Below are 16,278 nucleotides of genomic sequence, written 5' to 3'. Positions count from 1 at the left end.
ATAATGCATTGCAGTAGTCAAGTCTGGATATAATGAAAACGAGGACCACATGTGTTCTGAGATCTTTTGGAAGGAACAGTAAGACTTTCTTTAGAATTTTAATCATCCAAGAACAGAAACTGACTGATTGATTGAGCTGAAGGTCAAAAGTCAAGGAATTGTCAAACATGATGCCTAAGTTTTTGGCAACAGTTATAGGGGATGGTGAAGCCTCACAGGATTCAGGCTAGCAACGATTACTCCAAATCGATCTATCCACTCCAAATTCCAAAATCGCAGACTTTTACCTAGTCATTAACAACCAATTCTGGCTCATCTATCGTCTGACTTCCCTCATGCATTTGTGAAACCTGTCTGCAACCTCTTCCCAATCCTCAGTGATGGACACAATAAGTTGCGTATCGTCTGCATGAATGGGACAATTCTGCCAATGGTGCTACATACAAGTTAGAAAGGGTTGGACTAAGGGAAGACCTTTGAGGAACACCACAGGGTAGCTGTAAAGGAGCAGCTCTGTAGTCCCTGCAGCTAACTGTAATGGATCTACCACTCAAAAAACACTCTAGCACCCCTAAAGCAACATCTCTTACCCATGCCTGTAGCAGCTGCTGCACCACCAGCTGAGGGGAAATGGTGATCAATGTGCCAGACAGATCCAAAAGTACCAGAATAGCTACTCCCCACTGGCCCACTTGTCTACATATGGAATCAGAATGGGCAATAAGGGCGGGTTCTGTGCTATGATATTGTCAAATCCCGTGTTGTAAGGGATCAAGACATCCATTCACCAAGAGACAGTTGGCTAGTTCTTAATTTATGTGCTTTTCTACAATATTAGCTGGGGCAGGCAGGAGTGAGATAGGGCAAAGATTTTTAAGATTGCTGGAGTCTCCCCCAGGTTTCTTTTTCAGAGGTATAACAACCACCTTTTTTGAAGTCGAGGGAACACCCCTGAATCCACCACTTCTGCTAAAATAGCTTCCAGAACCTCAGAAATAAGATCAGGGGCCAGCTGTAGCACCTGAGGCGGACAGGGATCATCCAGAGAGCCAGCAGCAATCGCCGCAAGATGACACTTGATCCTATCAGATGGAAGTGGAGCAAACCTACAAACCTAGCCAGAGACAACTCACTATGAACCCCTCCATCTGCCTCAACGTAATTTGCGAGATTCAAGAAATGCGCGGGAAAATCAGAGTGTATCAGCAAGTTTTAATTTGAAAGAACCCTGCAACCTTATCACAGAAGGTCCCACAAAGTCCCAATGAATGCAAGTATCAGTCCCAATGGAATTAAATAGCCACTCATAAAGAAGTTTTATGAATAAGTATATAGACATATGATAACTAGAAATGCAAGTGCACCTAAACTGGGATTTTTAGATTGTTACATACTCATTATATATCACTTGGTGTCGCACAATACGTCATGCAAAGTTACCCATTCGTTCTTGACTAGTTTCACAATAACCACAATTTATTCATTATAGTACTGTCTAGAATGTTGAAACATATATTACGCATACATTAATGTTTCATTAGACCACTGTAATATGAAGTATTAGAGAATGTTTGTACTAGACTTATGTTTAAAAGCAGGTATGAGCCAGGGAGGGCCTAGATCTGTCCCTGTCTATAAAGAAGACAGCAGCTATACTTTCTATAAGTAATGTCTGATTAGGAATAACATTGTTTATGGCTAACCCGATGAACTCTTCAATTGTAGAAGAAAATGTGCAGTTAGTCCTGTGGTTACATTAACAGCATACACAATCAAATTCTCATGGATAGAATACGTAGAAAGAATACAGTACATTTTTCAGAAGTGGACTGAAATGGTTGAAACATTGGGAGCCCTAATATGTCATATTTGTGACTCCCCAAAATGTGGATGGTAAGTATTTCTGTCAAGCTACAATGCCAGGACAAATACTGATTTATAAATGCACTCAGTCTCAGCGAGGCTGGCCACTGCTCCACAAAGTAATCCCATAGGATAAAAATAGTCACTGCTGCCCTTTTTTGCCCGGTAATTGATCTTAGCTCTAAGTAGAAAAAGAAGGTAAGAAGAATGTTATTGTGCTTGACACCACGTTTCTGTGGTGCATTTCAAAGATGTGTGAGGCAGACATTACTTCACACACCTGTAAAACTGAAAGCCCCTCATGGTAACGCAGATGCCTGTGGCCACCTTTTCAGTTGAGACAGAGTTCCACTTGGATCTACCCCACTTCAGCAGATGAGTCGCCTGGACGCTTGCTAAGGCTTCCCAAAATAGCCATATCCTGGTGTTTCTTTTAAAGTGTCCTTTGTTTTATTTTCAAAGAAAATTAGCATTCATAGCAGGAGGACTAATTGAGTACAACTGTAGTTGCCTATGGCATGCCCCATGCAAATTGGCTCTCATCACCAAGTATAGGCAAGCTCAAACAAGCACTGCATAAGCCAATATGTCTTGTCCATGTAAGCGCTATTGGCTTTGCCAATATCTTTTAGCTAGATTGTACAACAATAAAGCTACTGCTCAGCATGACTAAAAGTTAGTTGTTTGGCATACAGTAGAGTGGAATAGAGGAGAGTCGCATAGACTGAAGTGACGTAGAGTGGAGTGGTGTGGAGCAGCGTAGAGTGGAGTGTCATAGGGTGGAGTGGTGTACAGTAGAGTGGCATAAAGTGGAGTGTCATAGAGTGGGCTGGCATTCACTGGAGTGGCGTACAAGAGAGTGGCATACAATAGACTATCATGGAGTACAGTGGCATAGATTGGCATAGACTGGAGTGGATCAGAGCCGAGTAGCATAGAATAACATAGAATAGAGCAGCATAGACTGGAATCAAGTGGTGTACAGTGAAGTGGCATGGAGTGGGGTAAAGTGGCATGGAGCAAAGTGATGTAGAGTAGAGTGATGTATATTAGAGTGGCATAAAGTGGAGTGGCATAGTGTTGTAGGGTGCATTGTATGGAGTGGAGTGGCATGGACAGGATTAAAGTACAGTGGTACTACAGGTACAGGTGCGTTGAGTATAGTGGTGTGGCGTAGAGTGGCTTAGACAGTGGAGTGGAGTGGCTCAGAGTGGCTTAGACCTGAGTGAAGTGATATAGAGTGAAGTAAAGTAGAACAGATTGATATGGACTGGGGAGGTGTAGACTGGAGTGACGTAAATTGGCATGAAATAGAACAGTGTAAGTAGAGTGGCATGCAGTGGAGTGTCTTGGAGTGGAGTAGAGCAGAGTGGCACAGAGTAGAGTGGCATGGCATTGAGTGGCGTAGAGTGACATGGAGTAGTGTAGATTGCCATAGAGTACAGTGGCATGGGGTGTAGTGGCATGGAGTGGAGTTGTATAGTGTGGTAGAGAGTAGAGTGGTGTAGAATAGAGCAGCGTAGAGTGGAGTGGTAGGGAGTGGCATACAGTGTTGTAGAGTGGCACTGTGTGGAGTGTAGTGGAACAGACTAGAGTGGAGTGGTGTAGAGAGGAGTGGCATAGAGTGGAGTGGTGTAGAGTAGAGTGGCGTAGAGTAGAGGGGAACAGAGTAGAGTGTACTGGCGTAGAGTGGCATGGCACAAAGTGGCATGGAGTAGAGTGGCATAGAGTGGAGTGGTGTAGAGTGGCGTGCAGTGGCATAGAGTAGAGCGGCATAGAGTGGAGTGGTGAGGAATGGTGTAGGGTGGAGTGGTGTGGAGTGGTCTATAGTGGCATGGAGTTCTGTGGATTAGTGCAGAGTAAAGTGGTGTAGAATAGAGTGGCAAAGAGTGGAGTGTCATACAGTGGAATGGCATAAAATGGTGTAGTGTAGAGTGTCAGAGTGGCACTGTGTGAAGTGGAGTCTTGTAGATTAGAGTGGAGTGATATAGAGAAGAGTGGGGTGGAATATTGTGGAGGGTGTCAAGTAGAGTGGTGTAGACTAGCATGACATAGTGTAGGGTGGCACAGAGTAGAGCGGCACAGAGTGAAGGGGAGTGGTGAAGAGTAGAGTGGCAAAGAGTTAAGTGGTGTAGAGTAGAGAGGCATAGAGCAGAGTGGCATAGAGTAATGTGGTATCGAGTGGAGTGGTGTAGAGTGTCATAGAGTGTCACTGTGTGAAGTTGAGCGGCATAGAGTAGAGTAGAGTGATGCAGAGTAGAGAGGAGTGGCATAAAGTGGATCAATGTAAAGAAGAATGGTGTAGAGTAGAGTGGTGTAGAGAGGGGTGGTGTACAGTACCACAGAGTGCCATTGTGTGGAGCTGAGTGGCATGGATTGGAGTGGCATAGAGTAGAGTGGCATAGAGTAGAGTAGCATAGAGTGGAGTGGCATGGTATAGAGTGAAAAGGCATAAAGTGGAGTGGGGTAGTACAGGTGCGTAGGATATAGTGGTGTGGCATAGAGTGGCTTAGACTTGAGTGGATTGGTGTAGAGAGAGTAAAGTAGAGTGCCATAGAGTAGAATAATATAGACTGGAGTAGTGTTGAATTGAGTGACAAAGTGGTATGGAGTAGAATGGCATACAGTAGATTGCGTAGGGGGCACAGAGAAGAGTGGCATATAGAGAAGTGGAGTAGAGTAGAGTGGCGTGGAATGGAATGGTCTGGTGTGCAGTGGCATAGGATAGAGTGGCAAAGATTAGAGGTGAGAGGCATAGAGTAGAGTAGTGTAGAGAAGAGTGCACAGGTGTACAGTGGCAAAGAGAAGAGTGGCATAGAGTGCTCTAGAGTGCCATTGTGTGTAATGGAGTATGGTGGAGTGGAGTGGTATAGAGTGGCGTGGAGTGACATAGAGTGGTGCAGAGTGGCATAGAGTGGAGTGGTATAGAGTGAGTGGTGTAAAGTAGAGTGGTTTAAGAGTAAAGTCATGTAAAGGAGAGTGCAGTGGCATAAAGTGGTGTGGCACACAGTTGCGTCGAGTGGTGTAGAGTGGCATAGAGTGGAATTACATACAGTGGAGTGGTGTGTCATAGAGTAGAGTGTCAGAGTGGATTGGCATAAAGTACAATGGCATAGAGTACAGTGGCATAGAATGGAATGCCATAGAGTGGAGTGGCATGGAGTGGTGTAGCGTAGTATGGAGTGGCAGAGAGTGGCATAAAGTGGCAAAGATTGGCATAGAGTGCAGTGGCATAAAGTGGAGTTGAAAAGAGTAGAGTGGCACAGAGTGAAGTGAAGTGGCATAGAGTGGCATGAAGTGGAGTGGCATAGAGTGGTTTAGAGTAGGGTGGAGTGGTGCTGAGTGGCTTAGGGTGTCACAGAGTGGCACTGTGTGAAGTGGAGTGGCATAGAGTAGAGTGGAGTGGCCTAAAGTGGCTTGGAGTGCCATGGATCGGTGTAGAGTACAGTTGCCTAGAGTGGGGTGGCACAGAGTAGAGTGGAATAGAGTGGAATGGCATAGATGGCATAGAGTAGAGTGTCAGAGCAGCATTGTGTGAAGTCTAGTGGCGTAGAGTACAGTGGAATGGCATAGAGAAGAGTGGAGTGGCACAGAGTGGAGCGGTGTCAACTAGAGTAGCGCAGAGTAGTGTGGCATAGAGTGAAGTAGCATAGAGTAGAGTGGCAGAGAGAGGAGTGGAGTGGTATAGAGTAGAGTGGCATAGAATGGAATGACAAGAGTGACATAGACTTTAATGGCCTGTAGCAGAGTGGCGTAGAGTGCCATAGAGTGGAACTGTGTGAAGTGGAGTGGCGTAGAGTAAAATGGAGTGGTGCAGAGTAGAGGGTATTGGCATACAGTCGAGTGGTGTAAAGCAGAATGGCGTTGAGTTGAGTGGGGTAGAGTGGTACAAAGTGGTGTAGAGTAGAGTAGTGGACTGGCATACAGTGCCAAAGAGTGGCATTGTGTGGAGTGAAGTGGCATAGAGTGGAGTGGCATAGAGTGGATTGACGTAGAGTGGAGTGGATTAGTGTAGAGTGGAAAGGCATAAAGTGCATATGGTGGAGTTGCATAAAGCGGAGGGGCACACAGTAGAGTGGCATACAACTGCATAGAGTAGAGCAGAGAAACATAGAGTACTGTGGCATAGATTTAAGTGGCATAGGTTAAAGTAGCATAGAGGGTTTGGAGTAGAGTCAAAAAGCATACAGTACAGTGACATGTAGTAGGGTGGGGCGGTGTAACAGTGAAAGGTAGAGTGATGTAGAGTTGTGCAGAGTAGAGTGGTGTGGACTGCTGTGGTGTGGAGTAATGTGGTCTAAAGTGGTGTGGTGTAGAGTAGAGAGGTGCAGAGTGGCATTGTGTAGAGTTGTGTAGATTGGATTGGTATAGGCTGCAACTGTGTGGAGTGGACTGGACTGGAGTGACAGAGTGGAGTGGTATAGAGGAGTGTGGTCTAGAGTGGAGTGGAGTGCTGTACAGTGCTGTAGAGTGGCATTTTGTGGAGGGGAGTGCTATGGAGTGGAAAAGCTCAGAGTGGTGTAGAGTAGAGTGACATAGAGTGGAGTAGAGTAGAGAGAAGAGGCACAGAGTAGAGTGGCATACAGTTGCAGAGTAGAGTGGAGTGACAAGAGTTGAGTGGCATACAATTCAGTAGAATAGATTAAAGTGGCATAGAGGGGTAGAGTGGAATCTAGAAGATTGTGGGGTGGTGTAACTTGGCATAAAGTGGAGTAGTGTAGAGTTCTGGAGAGTAAAGTGGTGTGGAGTGGTGTGGAGTAAAGTGGAGTAAAGTGGAGTGGTGTATTGTTGCATAGTATAGAGTACTGTATATTGGATTGGCATAGACTGCAATTGTGTGGAGTGGACTGGCATGTAGTGACATAGAGTGGAGTGGTGCAGAGTAGGGTGGTGTAGAGTAGACTAGCATAGAGTTGAGTGGAGTGCTGTACAGTGCTGCAGAGGGGCATTTAGTGGAGAGGAGTGGCATTGAGTGGAGTAGCATAGAGTTGAGTAGTGTAAAGTAGAGTAGCATAGAGTGAAGTGGAGTGGAGGGACAGTAAAGTGGCGTAGAGTCACGTAAAGTGGAATGGCATAGAGTGACGTACAGTGGCACAGAACAGAGTAGAGTGAGGAACGGCAGAGTGATGTAGATTAAAGCGGCATAGATAAAAGTGAAAAGAACAGATTAACAAATCAATCAAGTTTTATAAAGTGCAGCTACTCACCTGTAAGGGTCTCAAGGCACTGGTGGTGGGTCTGGGCCTCACTTGAAGAGCCATGACTTGAGGTTCTTCCTGAAGATGGTGAGTGATTGGCTTTGTCTGAGGTGCGTGGGCAGGTTGTTCCAGCTTTAGGCTGCTAAGTAGGTGAAAGATCTTCCTCTGGTGGTGGTTTTCCGGATGCGTGGGATTGTGGCTAGCGCCTGCTAGGCGGAGCAGAGGGGGCTGGCAGTGTTATGGATTGAGATGCAATGGTTCAGGTAGTCCGGTCCGATGTTATGAAGGGCCTTGTAGGTGTGGGTGAGCAGTTTCAAGTTGATTTGCTTCTCCACTGGGAGCAAATGGAGGATCCTCAGGTTTTGGGAGCTGTGTTCCTGGCAGGGGAGGTTCAGGACGAGTCTGGTGGTGGTGTTTTGGATGAGTTGTAGTTTCCTGATGTTCTTTGTTGTGGTGCCGACGTAGAGTGCGTTGCCGTAGTCAAGCTTGCTAGTGACTAGGGCATGGGTGATTATCTTGCGGCAGTCGACCAGGATTCATTTGAAGAATTTGCAGAGTTGACAGAGGATGTGCATGCAAGAAGAGGTGACTGCGTTTACCTGTCGGGTCATTGATGGGGACGATTCGAGGATGATTCCTAGGTTGTGGGCGTGATAACAGATAATGGATGGAATGTCAAACATTCGCTCCAAGTCACAGATCTGGGCCTAAATCCATTGTTTTTTTGATTGCCACACCAATCCAGTATGGACCCAGTCATATGCAAATTAGTTCTTGACCCTGCTTCTATGGGAACAGTCCAGCCTGAGGTGCCAGGCAAAGTCCTTCCTGGACTGGAAATAAGCATTGTGGGACTGGTTTCGGGGTATCACCCCTCATCATCCAGGCTAGCTTGAATCTGGTGGCATAGCAAGCACAGAACCCACGTCTGAGCACACACATCCCACTTAGGGCAACAAATGCAGAAAGAACAGATCATGGATTAAAGTGACATAGAGGTGGATGGAGTGGAGTAGAGTAGCACAGGGAAGAGTAGTGTGCAGTAGAGTGAAGTGTAGTAGAGAGGCATGGTGTATTTTGGTGTAAAGTAGAGTGACATAGCGTAAAGTGGTGTGGAGGAGAGTGGCTTAGAGCGGAGTGGTGTACAGTGGAGTGGCATAGTGTGGCATAGTGTAGAGTGGCATAGAGTGCATTTGTGTCAAGTGGAGTTGCATGGAGTGGGATAGAGTAATGTGGTATAGCGTGGAGAGGCATGGAATGGTGTAGATAAGAGTGGAATGGAGTCGCATAGTAGAGAGGCAGACAGAAAAGTGGCATAAAGTATAGTAGAGTGGAGTTGAGTGGCACAGAGTGGAGTAGAGGGGCACAGAAAAGAGTGGAGTGGCATATAGTGGAGTGGAGTAGAGTGGCATAGAGTAGAGTAGTGTACAGTGGGGTGGAGTGGAGTTGAGTGGCATGAAGTGAATTGGCATAGAGTGGAGTAGAGAGGCATAGACTGGACTGGGCTAGAGTGGCATAGAGTAAAGTGATGTGGCATTGAGTGGAATAGAGAATGGTATAGAGTACATAGGCAAAGAATGGAATGGCATAAAGTGCCATAGAGTTCCAGTATGTTGAATTGAGAGGCATAAAGTAGAATAGAGTGGGGTAGAGTAGCATGGAGTGGAGTGGCACAGAGTGGACTGTTGAGAGTAGAGGTGAGGGGCATAGAGTGACATAGAGTAGAGAAGATTGGAGCAGATTAGAGTGGAGTCACATAGAGCAGAGTGGCACAGAGTGGCATAGAGTGGTGTAGAGTAGTGTAGATTAGAGTGAAGTGGCATAGAGTAGAGTGGCATAGAGTGGTTTAGATTAAAATGGAGTGTCATAGAGTGGTGTGATGTGGGGTGCAGTGTGAGCGGCACAGAGTAGAGTGGCACAGAGTAGTACAGTTGTGGATTTAAGTGACTAAAGTGGCAATAGAGACGGCAGATAGAGTGGAAGCAACATAAATAGGAAGCCATATGCCTGTGTTAAAAGATGTAGGAAAGCACATTACACATCCAAGAATAATAGTGAAACGCTTATAATAAAAATGGTGCAATGCAGAAAGATGAGGAAATAATAGACAAGAAAGAACACATTTACCATGTCAATGGTCCAGGGAGTAGCTAACAGAAGAAAGTAAGGGAAGCCTACAAAGGCTAAGTAATTGAAACATTGCTAATGAGAGTGACAACAAAAACAACTAATGGTTTGGTATGGGCGGGTTCTAAACTCACTGAACTGTAAACAATACATCTCCCAGTACAGCACATGCGCTGTGTAGGAGAGACGTAAAAACATCAAGCACTGTTGGGTATAGACTACATTTAATATTGGATGATATTGTATTGTATTGTATTGCAACACTTATTTAATGCTGAAACCAGTGCTTTAAATGGGCCGGTACTCTCCGGTACTGAGTACAGGCACTTTTTTATTTTGCGAGGGAGAGTACCGGCATATCTCAAGAAAAACGTAATACTTTTAATTGGAGAGTACCGGCACTTCTCAGAAACAAGCAGGTACTCTAGTACAGAGTACCTGCACTTCTATTTTTCCATTTAAAGCACTGATGCTGACTACCCCTATACGGGGTACTGAAGCACTTATCAATACTTTTGAACGTTCTGAGACACTCGAGAAGCTGAAGTAACCCAGTGAAGAGGAAATAGTCTAGAGGTATTTGCAAATATGTAAAGCAAAGCGAGATGAATGAAAATAAGGAGATAGAAGTACAAAATATGCTAAAGGGAATAAGAAAGGCATATTTAGTTGAAGATATCATGCCCATAAAATCAAGACATATTAGCTGAAATAGCTATAAAAGGCCACAGACAGGTGTTGCTGCTGTGATCTCTTCCATAAGTGTTGTAGCAGTAGGCACCGTAACAATGATTAGTAAAGTAAGATATCCTCTCACCTATTAGTAATGCTTCTTTTTCACGTGTTACTGTTTGACTTTGTTTATCTGAATTACTTTCTGTATCTTGATTAACTAGTCCATTCTGAAAACCGTTGAATTCCTAAAAGTGAAATGAAGATATTATTAAGCAGACTTAGCTGTGATTCAATATAATTTTAATCTTATTGTGAATAAATATCCCACATTTTTAATATACGCCATAACCAATGAAAATAAGCTATATATAAAGTTGGACTAGAAAGACATTTACAAAGTGCTCTTATTGGACAGAGCTGGTGCTGCCGTTTTCAGTGAAATGTAGTCATCATTCTCCTTACAACGTTTCCCTCACAAACTATATTGGAAATACATTTTAATACAGTGTTTCGCTGAAGAGTTTCCATTTTATTATTTTGGACAAGTGGTATTTTGATCTCTCTGCGGTTGTGCTATGCTAAACAACTCCCAACTGCATTTGCCCTTTCTTAAAACTGAAACTGGCTGTGGGAACCATTTTACAACATGAACCCAAGGCCTATGGACTACAAAGACTTTCCTTAAATTGGGGACGGTTCCTGATGTGGCGAGGAGTTCCTGCAACTGGAAACCACACAAAACGAATCCTGAAGGTGTGGCTGTTTTTTCCCCAGCCAGTTTTTCATCAACACTTGCTAATACAATTGAAGCGCATGTGTCTAAAAGACAGAGGGGGTCATTACGACCCTGGCGGTCATGGACCGCCAGGGCCAGGGACCGCGGATGCACCGCCAACAGGCTGGCGGTGCATCCAGGCCAATTCTGACCGCGGCGGTAAAGCCGCGGTCAGAAAAGGGAAACCGGCGGTTTCCCGCCGGTTTTCCCCTGGCATGAGGAATCCTCCATGGCGGCGCTGCAGGCAGTGCCCCCATGGGGATTCCGACCCCCTTACCGCCAGCCTGGTTCTGGCGGTTTTGACCGCCAGAACCTGGTTGGCGGTAACGGGTGTCGTGGGGCCCCTGGGGGCCCCTGCAGTGCCCATGCCAATGGCATGGGCACTGCAGGGGCCCCCTAACAGGGCCCCACCAAGATTTTCAGTGTCTGCATAGCAGACACTGAAAATCGCGACGGGTGCAACTGCACCCGTCGCACCCTTTCCACTCCACCGGCTCCATTCGGAGCCGGCATCCTCGTGGAAGGGGGTTTCCTGCTGGGCTGGCGGGCGGCCTTCTGGCGGTCGCCCGCCAGTCCAGCGGGAAACTCAGAATTACCGCGGCGGTCTTTTGACGGCGGTACTTTGGCGGGCGGCCTCCGCCGCCCGCCAAAGTCAGAATGAGGCCCATAATATGCTAAAAACAATTTACGGGGAGCATCCTTTTTATTCAGTGGCAAAAATATACGTACTGCTACTCTCTTGTGGGAATTTTTGCTATTTTGGGGAGTTATTGCTAGCACATTGGTCTGTGTAACTTACTCACAAGTACTGTTTTTGATTAAAAAAGACATTAGAATTCATTCTTTCATAACGCCTAATCCCTTTATTAGATTTCCCTAATTTTTGTGTCATGTTTCTATCTAAATGTTGGTCTTTTTAAATAGATTAGAATTTGTACTTGAAACTTTCTTAACTGTGTTCCTGTGCATGGCTCACATTTAATTTTCTCTGAGGAAAGCCTTGCTGCTTGTAAGAAGCTCCTGGGGAGAAGCTAGGGATTCCTCATAGAAACCTTCTAACTTACTACTAATTACATTGGTGGAACTTTGTGGAAGCTCGGCCACAGCTCACACCAATACTGCAGCATGTTATGTTGAGTGTACTTGTAAAGAGCGCATCTCAACCAGGAGGGGATCCTGTTGCTGATAAGAAGGGGAAATCGCTATCTTCCTTGTCTAGGTTCAATGTGAACAGCCAAGTTTTCTGTTTCTTTCTGAATTTAGGGACTGATCTTGCGGCCCTCCTGTGAAGGGGGAGTATGTTGCAGGCTTTTGAAGCCGAGTATGAGAAGGTGCGGCCACCGGTTCTGAATCTACAGATGCAGGGGACAGTTGCAAGCTGGGTGAGCGGAAGTGTCTGGTGGGGGTGTGAAAGCTTATGGAGATATTCAGGCAGGTGGGGAGCATATTGTGTAGTGCTTTCTATGTATGTGTGAGTAATTTCAACTGTGTATATTTGTGCATGAGGATCCAGTGGAGGTCTCCAAGATAAAGGGAGATGTGGGTGCTTGTAGGGAGGGTGAGTGTGATCTTACCTGCTGTAGTCCAAAAGGCCTGGGGCACTTTGGTGAGTTTTGTGGAGAGTCCAATGACAACAGTGTTTTCATATTCTAGCTTGCTGGTGATGGATGCTTGGGTAATTGTTTGGCAGGTGTAAAGAGAAAGCCACCATAAGATTTTAATGAGGATCTTGAGGGTGTGGAAGCACGAGGAGGAGGTGAGTGAGATGACTTGGCTGACCAGCAATAGTCTTTTGTCGACTATGGTTCCAAGGTTCATTGCTTCGCTAAAGAGCCTTGGAGCAGGACCAAGTCTCATGTAATTGAAACTTGGTCCCACTCCCTTCCATAATTTATTAATATCTTTTCCTAAAAACTGGCCTACCTAAGAGATCAATCCACATTAGCATATGCTATGGGTTATTGCTTTCATTAGAACTGCAGCAGTGATTTGTTGGAAATGGGGTTTCTGGTTGCCAGTCATTTTGTACTCTGTCCAAGCAGGGACCCTCACTCTAGTCAGGGCAATGTAGATACACACTTAGATAACCCCTGCTCACCCCTTTGGTAGCTTGGCACAAGCAGTCATGCTTATCTCAAAGGAAATGTGTAAAGTATTTGTACCAACACACACAGTAATACAATGAAAACACTACAAAATGGGCACTACACTAGTTTAGAAAAATAGGCAATATTTATCTAAATCAATCAAGAACAAAACAACAAAAAATCCAACATACACAAGTCAATATATGAATTCTTAAACGAATAAGAGTCTTACTCTGTTGAAAACAATGGAAACATTGGTGTAACATAAAGTACCTGGTTTGCGTAAAAAATAAAGCTGCACAGGCGAACACGTGTCAGAAAAGTCAGAGGTGCATTCATTCCTTACTCGCAAGTGAGGCTGTGCATCGTTTCTTCTCCGGTCAGGTAGGCGATGCATCGTTTTTCTCTCCCACAAGACAGCGATGCGCCGATTTCTGGATGGGGCACCTCAAATCCGCACAGGTACACAATGACTTTAATGCTCAGCAACGATGCGTGAGAAATCCGGTTGCATGGTGATAGAAAACCACTCTGTGTGGGGTTTGCATCATTATCAGCAGCCACAAGCGGGTGTTGCATTGTCTCTCCAGCCACGATGCGTCGATCTCCCAGCCGCAATGCAAGTGGAGCATCGATTCTAGCCGTGAAGCAGGTGGCGCGTCATTTTTTAGCAACATTGCAGGTAGTGCGTCGAACATTTTCCCGCACAGTGTTCTGTATGTGGATTTCAGTCCTTGTTCTGCCAACTTCACCTTTCAAGGGCCCAGGGACTGAATGGGGCACCACTTGGCAGGGCAGGAGTATCAGCAGAGAGTCCAGGTGCTGGAAGAGGAAGTCTTTGATGGCCCTGACACTTCAAAACAGGAAGGACGCTCAGTCCAACCACTTCTTCTTAAGCAGGAATGCACAACAAAGTTCGGTCTCTGTCCCCTTTCACAGGCAGAAGCAGCTACTGCAAGATCGTCCAATAAAGCACAGTCACAGGCAGAGGCAGCACTTTTCCTCAGTCCTTCTCCTTGGCAGAGGTTCCTCTTGAATCCAGAAGTGATCTAAAGCCTGGGGTTTTGGGTCCACTACGTATACCCCTTTCTGCCTTTGAAGTAGGCAAACTTCAAAGGAACTCTCTGTTACTCACAAGGTCCTGCCTTGCCCAGGCCTGGCCCCAGACACACACCAGGGGGTTGGAAACTGCATTTTGTGAGGGCAGGCACAGCCCATTGAGGTGTAAGTGACCACTCCTCCCTCCACTCTAGCTCAGATGGCTCATCAGGATATGCAGACTACCCACCATCTCCCTTTGTGTTACTGTCTAGAGGAGATTCACAAACGGCCCAACTGTCAGTCTGACCCAGACAGGGAATACACAAGCAGGCACATCCACAGAATGGCTTAAGCAAGAAAATGCTCACTTTCTAAAAGTGGCATTTTCAAACAAACATTTTAAAAACCAACTTTTCAAAATATGTATTTTTAAATTGTGAGTTCAGAGACCCCAAACTCCAATCTCTATCTGCTCTCTAAGGGAAACTGCACTTTAAGGATATTTAAAGGAAGCCCCCATGTTAATCTATGAGATAGATGTCCCTTGCAACAGTGAAAAACAAATTAGGCAGTATTTCACTTTTAGGACATGTAAAACACATCAGTAAATGTCCCACTTTTAACATACACTGCACCCTGCCCATGGGGTTACGTACGACCTACCTTAGGGGTGCCATAGATGTATAAAAAGGGAAGGTTTTGTATTGGCAAGTAGGTACACTTGCCAAGTCGACTTGGCAGTTCAAAACTGCACACACAGACACTGCAGTGGCAGATCTGAGCCATGTTTGCAGGGCTACTCATGGGGTGGCACAACCAGTGCTTCAGGCCCCCTAGTAGTAATTGATTTACAGCCCCTGGGCACCTCTAGTGCACTTTACTAGGTAATTACTAGTAAATACAATATGCCAATCATGGTAAAGCCAATTACATATACAATTCACACAAGGAACACTTGCACTATAACACTGGTCAGCAGTGGTAGAGTGCCCAGAGTAACAAAAACAGTAGAGACAGGGTCCAGCACACAGTCAAAACATGGGAAGCAGAGGCAAAAAAGACAGGGGAGATCTCGCCAAGGATGCCAAGTCTAACATGATTGATATGAGATTTCAACATTCTTTAATTATGTTTTGCTGATTACACATTTCCCATACTGCAATATTAACAACACTATTTTGTACTTTTTACTTTATGGTATTTGCTTGTATTGATGTTTACCTGTCAGCAGTTTGTAGCAATCTTTCCTTAAATCTCCAGACATTGTTTTAGTTATCAGTTGAACTCACTGTGACCTTTTCAAGTTTTGTTTCTCAGTTTCGCAATCCCTTCTCATAACATTAGAAAACTACTTGCTTGCAGTTGCTCCTGCCTCAAGAATACAGAAGGTGCTATAACTCTGATTTGCTGTGGACCCTGTCAAAGATGGTTAACATGCTTGATAAAAAAGAAAAGTGTTTTCTCCATTGCGTGCTGGTACTCTTCTGCAGTGACAATGCAGAAGAGAAAACGGAGTGGCACCTCAGATGCCTTTAAGACCGCCTTGCAGACTGCACTGACCCTCATACAGCAGGTCTCCAACAGTTACCCTCTTACTCCCTTTGGATGGTACACCACAGCTCAACACCACAGGAGTGCAGTATGTGACTGTTCTTCAACATTCGGGGTTCCATGGAGGGCTTCTGGGAACCAATGTGCTCGCTTCCAAAGAAAAGGGGGCACTGGGTGGTATGTGGCGGGTTACTTCCTGGGTGATGCACACTTAATGCATGCTTCAATGGCCCTTTTATCAGAATTGATACTGTGACACAAGGGCACGGGTATATGTGGTACATTTATTTCATTTATAGTCCACCAGCATCTGATCAACTATTTCTGAACACTTTGGTTTTTACACATGAACCCTGTAAAATAATTCATGACATTGGGATTTCAATGTTCCAGTTCTCTTGTTTAATTTGAGAATTGCTCTGAGGACCAACACATCTGGATGGGAATGCACTACTCTTCAAATATTCTCCAACTGCATTCTAGTTTATCCTGTGTCCTGTTTTTGACGATTGACCAAAATGCTTTTTCAAATAATTTGTTGTCATTGTAGAGGTAGGAGGGAACCAAGTGGTTAAAAGCACTATAGCTGAGCATCCACAATAACCTGTGAAGTTATTCACAGACAAGAGGTTGGCTAAAGATGAGTTAAGATATCCTGTAGCTCTCCTGTTTGTGAGGTGGCCAAGCTCCAACATCTAACCCTGTAAGAGATCCTGGAGAGGCTGAAAACAGTGTGCACACCAGAACATATCAAAGAGATAAAGAACATAAAGTTATGGTTAAATATAAAAAGAGTGCATATGTAATTGTCAAAAAATATATTTTGCTGTTTCTTATCAGGCAGGTAAAAGCTTATGTGGGAAAACAAATGTTCTAATTTTACATAAATTGAATCCCTGAAATCCCCATCACTGGGTGTACACGAGGGTCGGGATGGGGTCCTGGCCCCTGGAAGATGAAT

General features: G+C 45.1%; 1 protein-coding gene across 2 annotated transcripts in view; it reads right to left on the bottom strand.

Annotated features, from left to right (window-relative positions):
* Positions 1-16,278, bottom strand: part of ENOX1 (ecto-NOX disulfide-thiol exchanger 1) — a 2,146,160-nt gene that overhangs the window by 42,064 nt on the left and 2,087,818 nt on the right. For both annotated transcript variants that reach the window (XM_069205418.1, XM_069205419.1), the window contains one exon: positions 10,006-10,108. In XM_069205418.1, the coding sequence (XP_069061519.1) occupies positions 10,006-10,108 (103 nt within the window). The remainder of the gene's footprint in view (positions 1-10,005; positions 10,109-16,278) is intronic.

The sequence above is a fragment of the Pleurodeles waltl genome, chromosome 8 (genome assembly GCF_031143425.1).
Source record: "Pleurodeles waltl isolate 20211129_DDA chromosome 8, aPleWal1.hap1.20221129, whole genome shotgun sequence".
Lineage (NCBI taxonomy): Eukaryota > Metazoa > Chordata > Amphibia > Caudata > Salamandridae > Pleurodeles > Pleurodeles waltl.
This window is presented reverse-complemented; position numbering and strand designations above follow the sequence as displayed.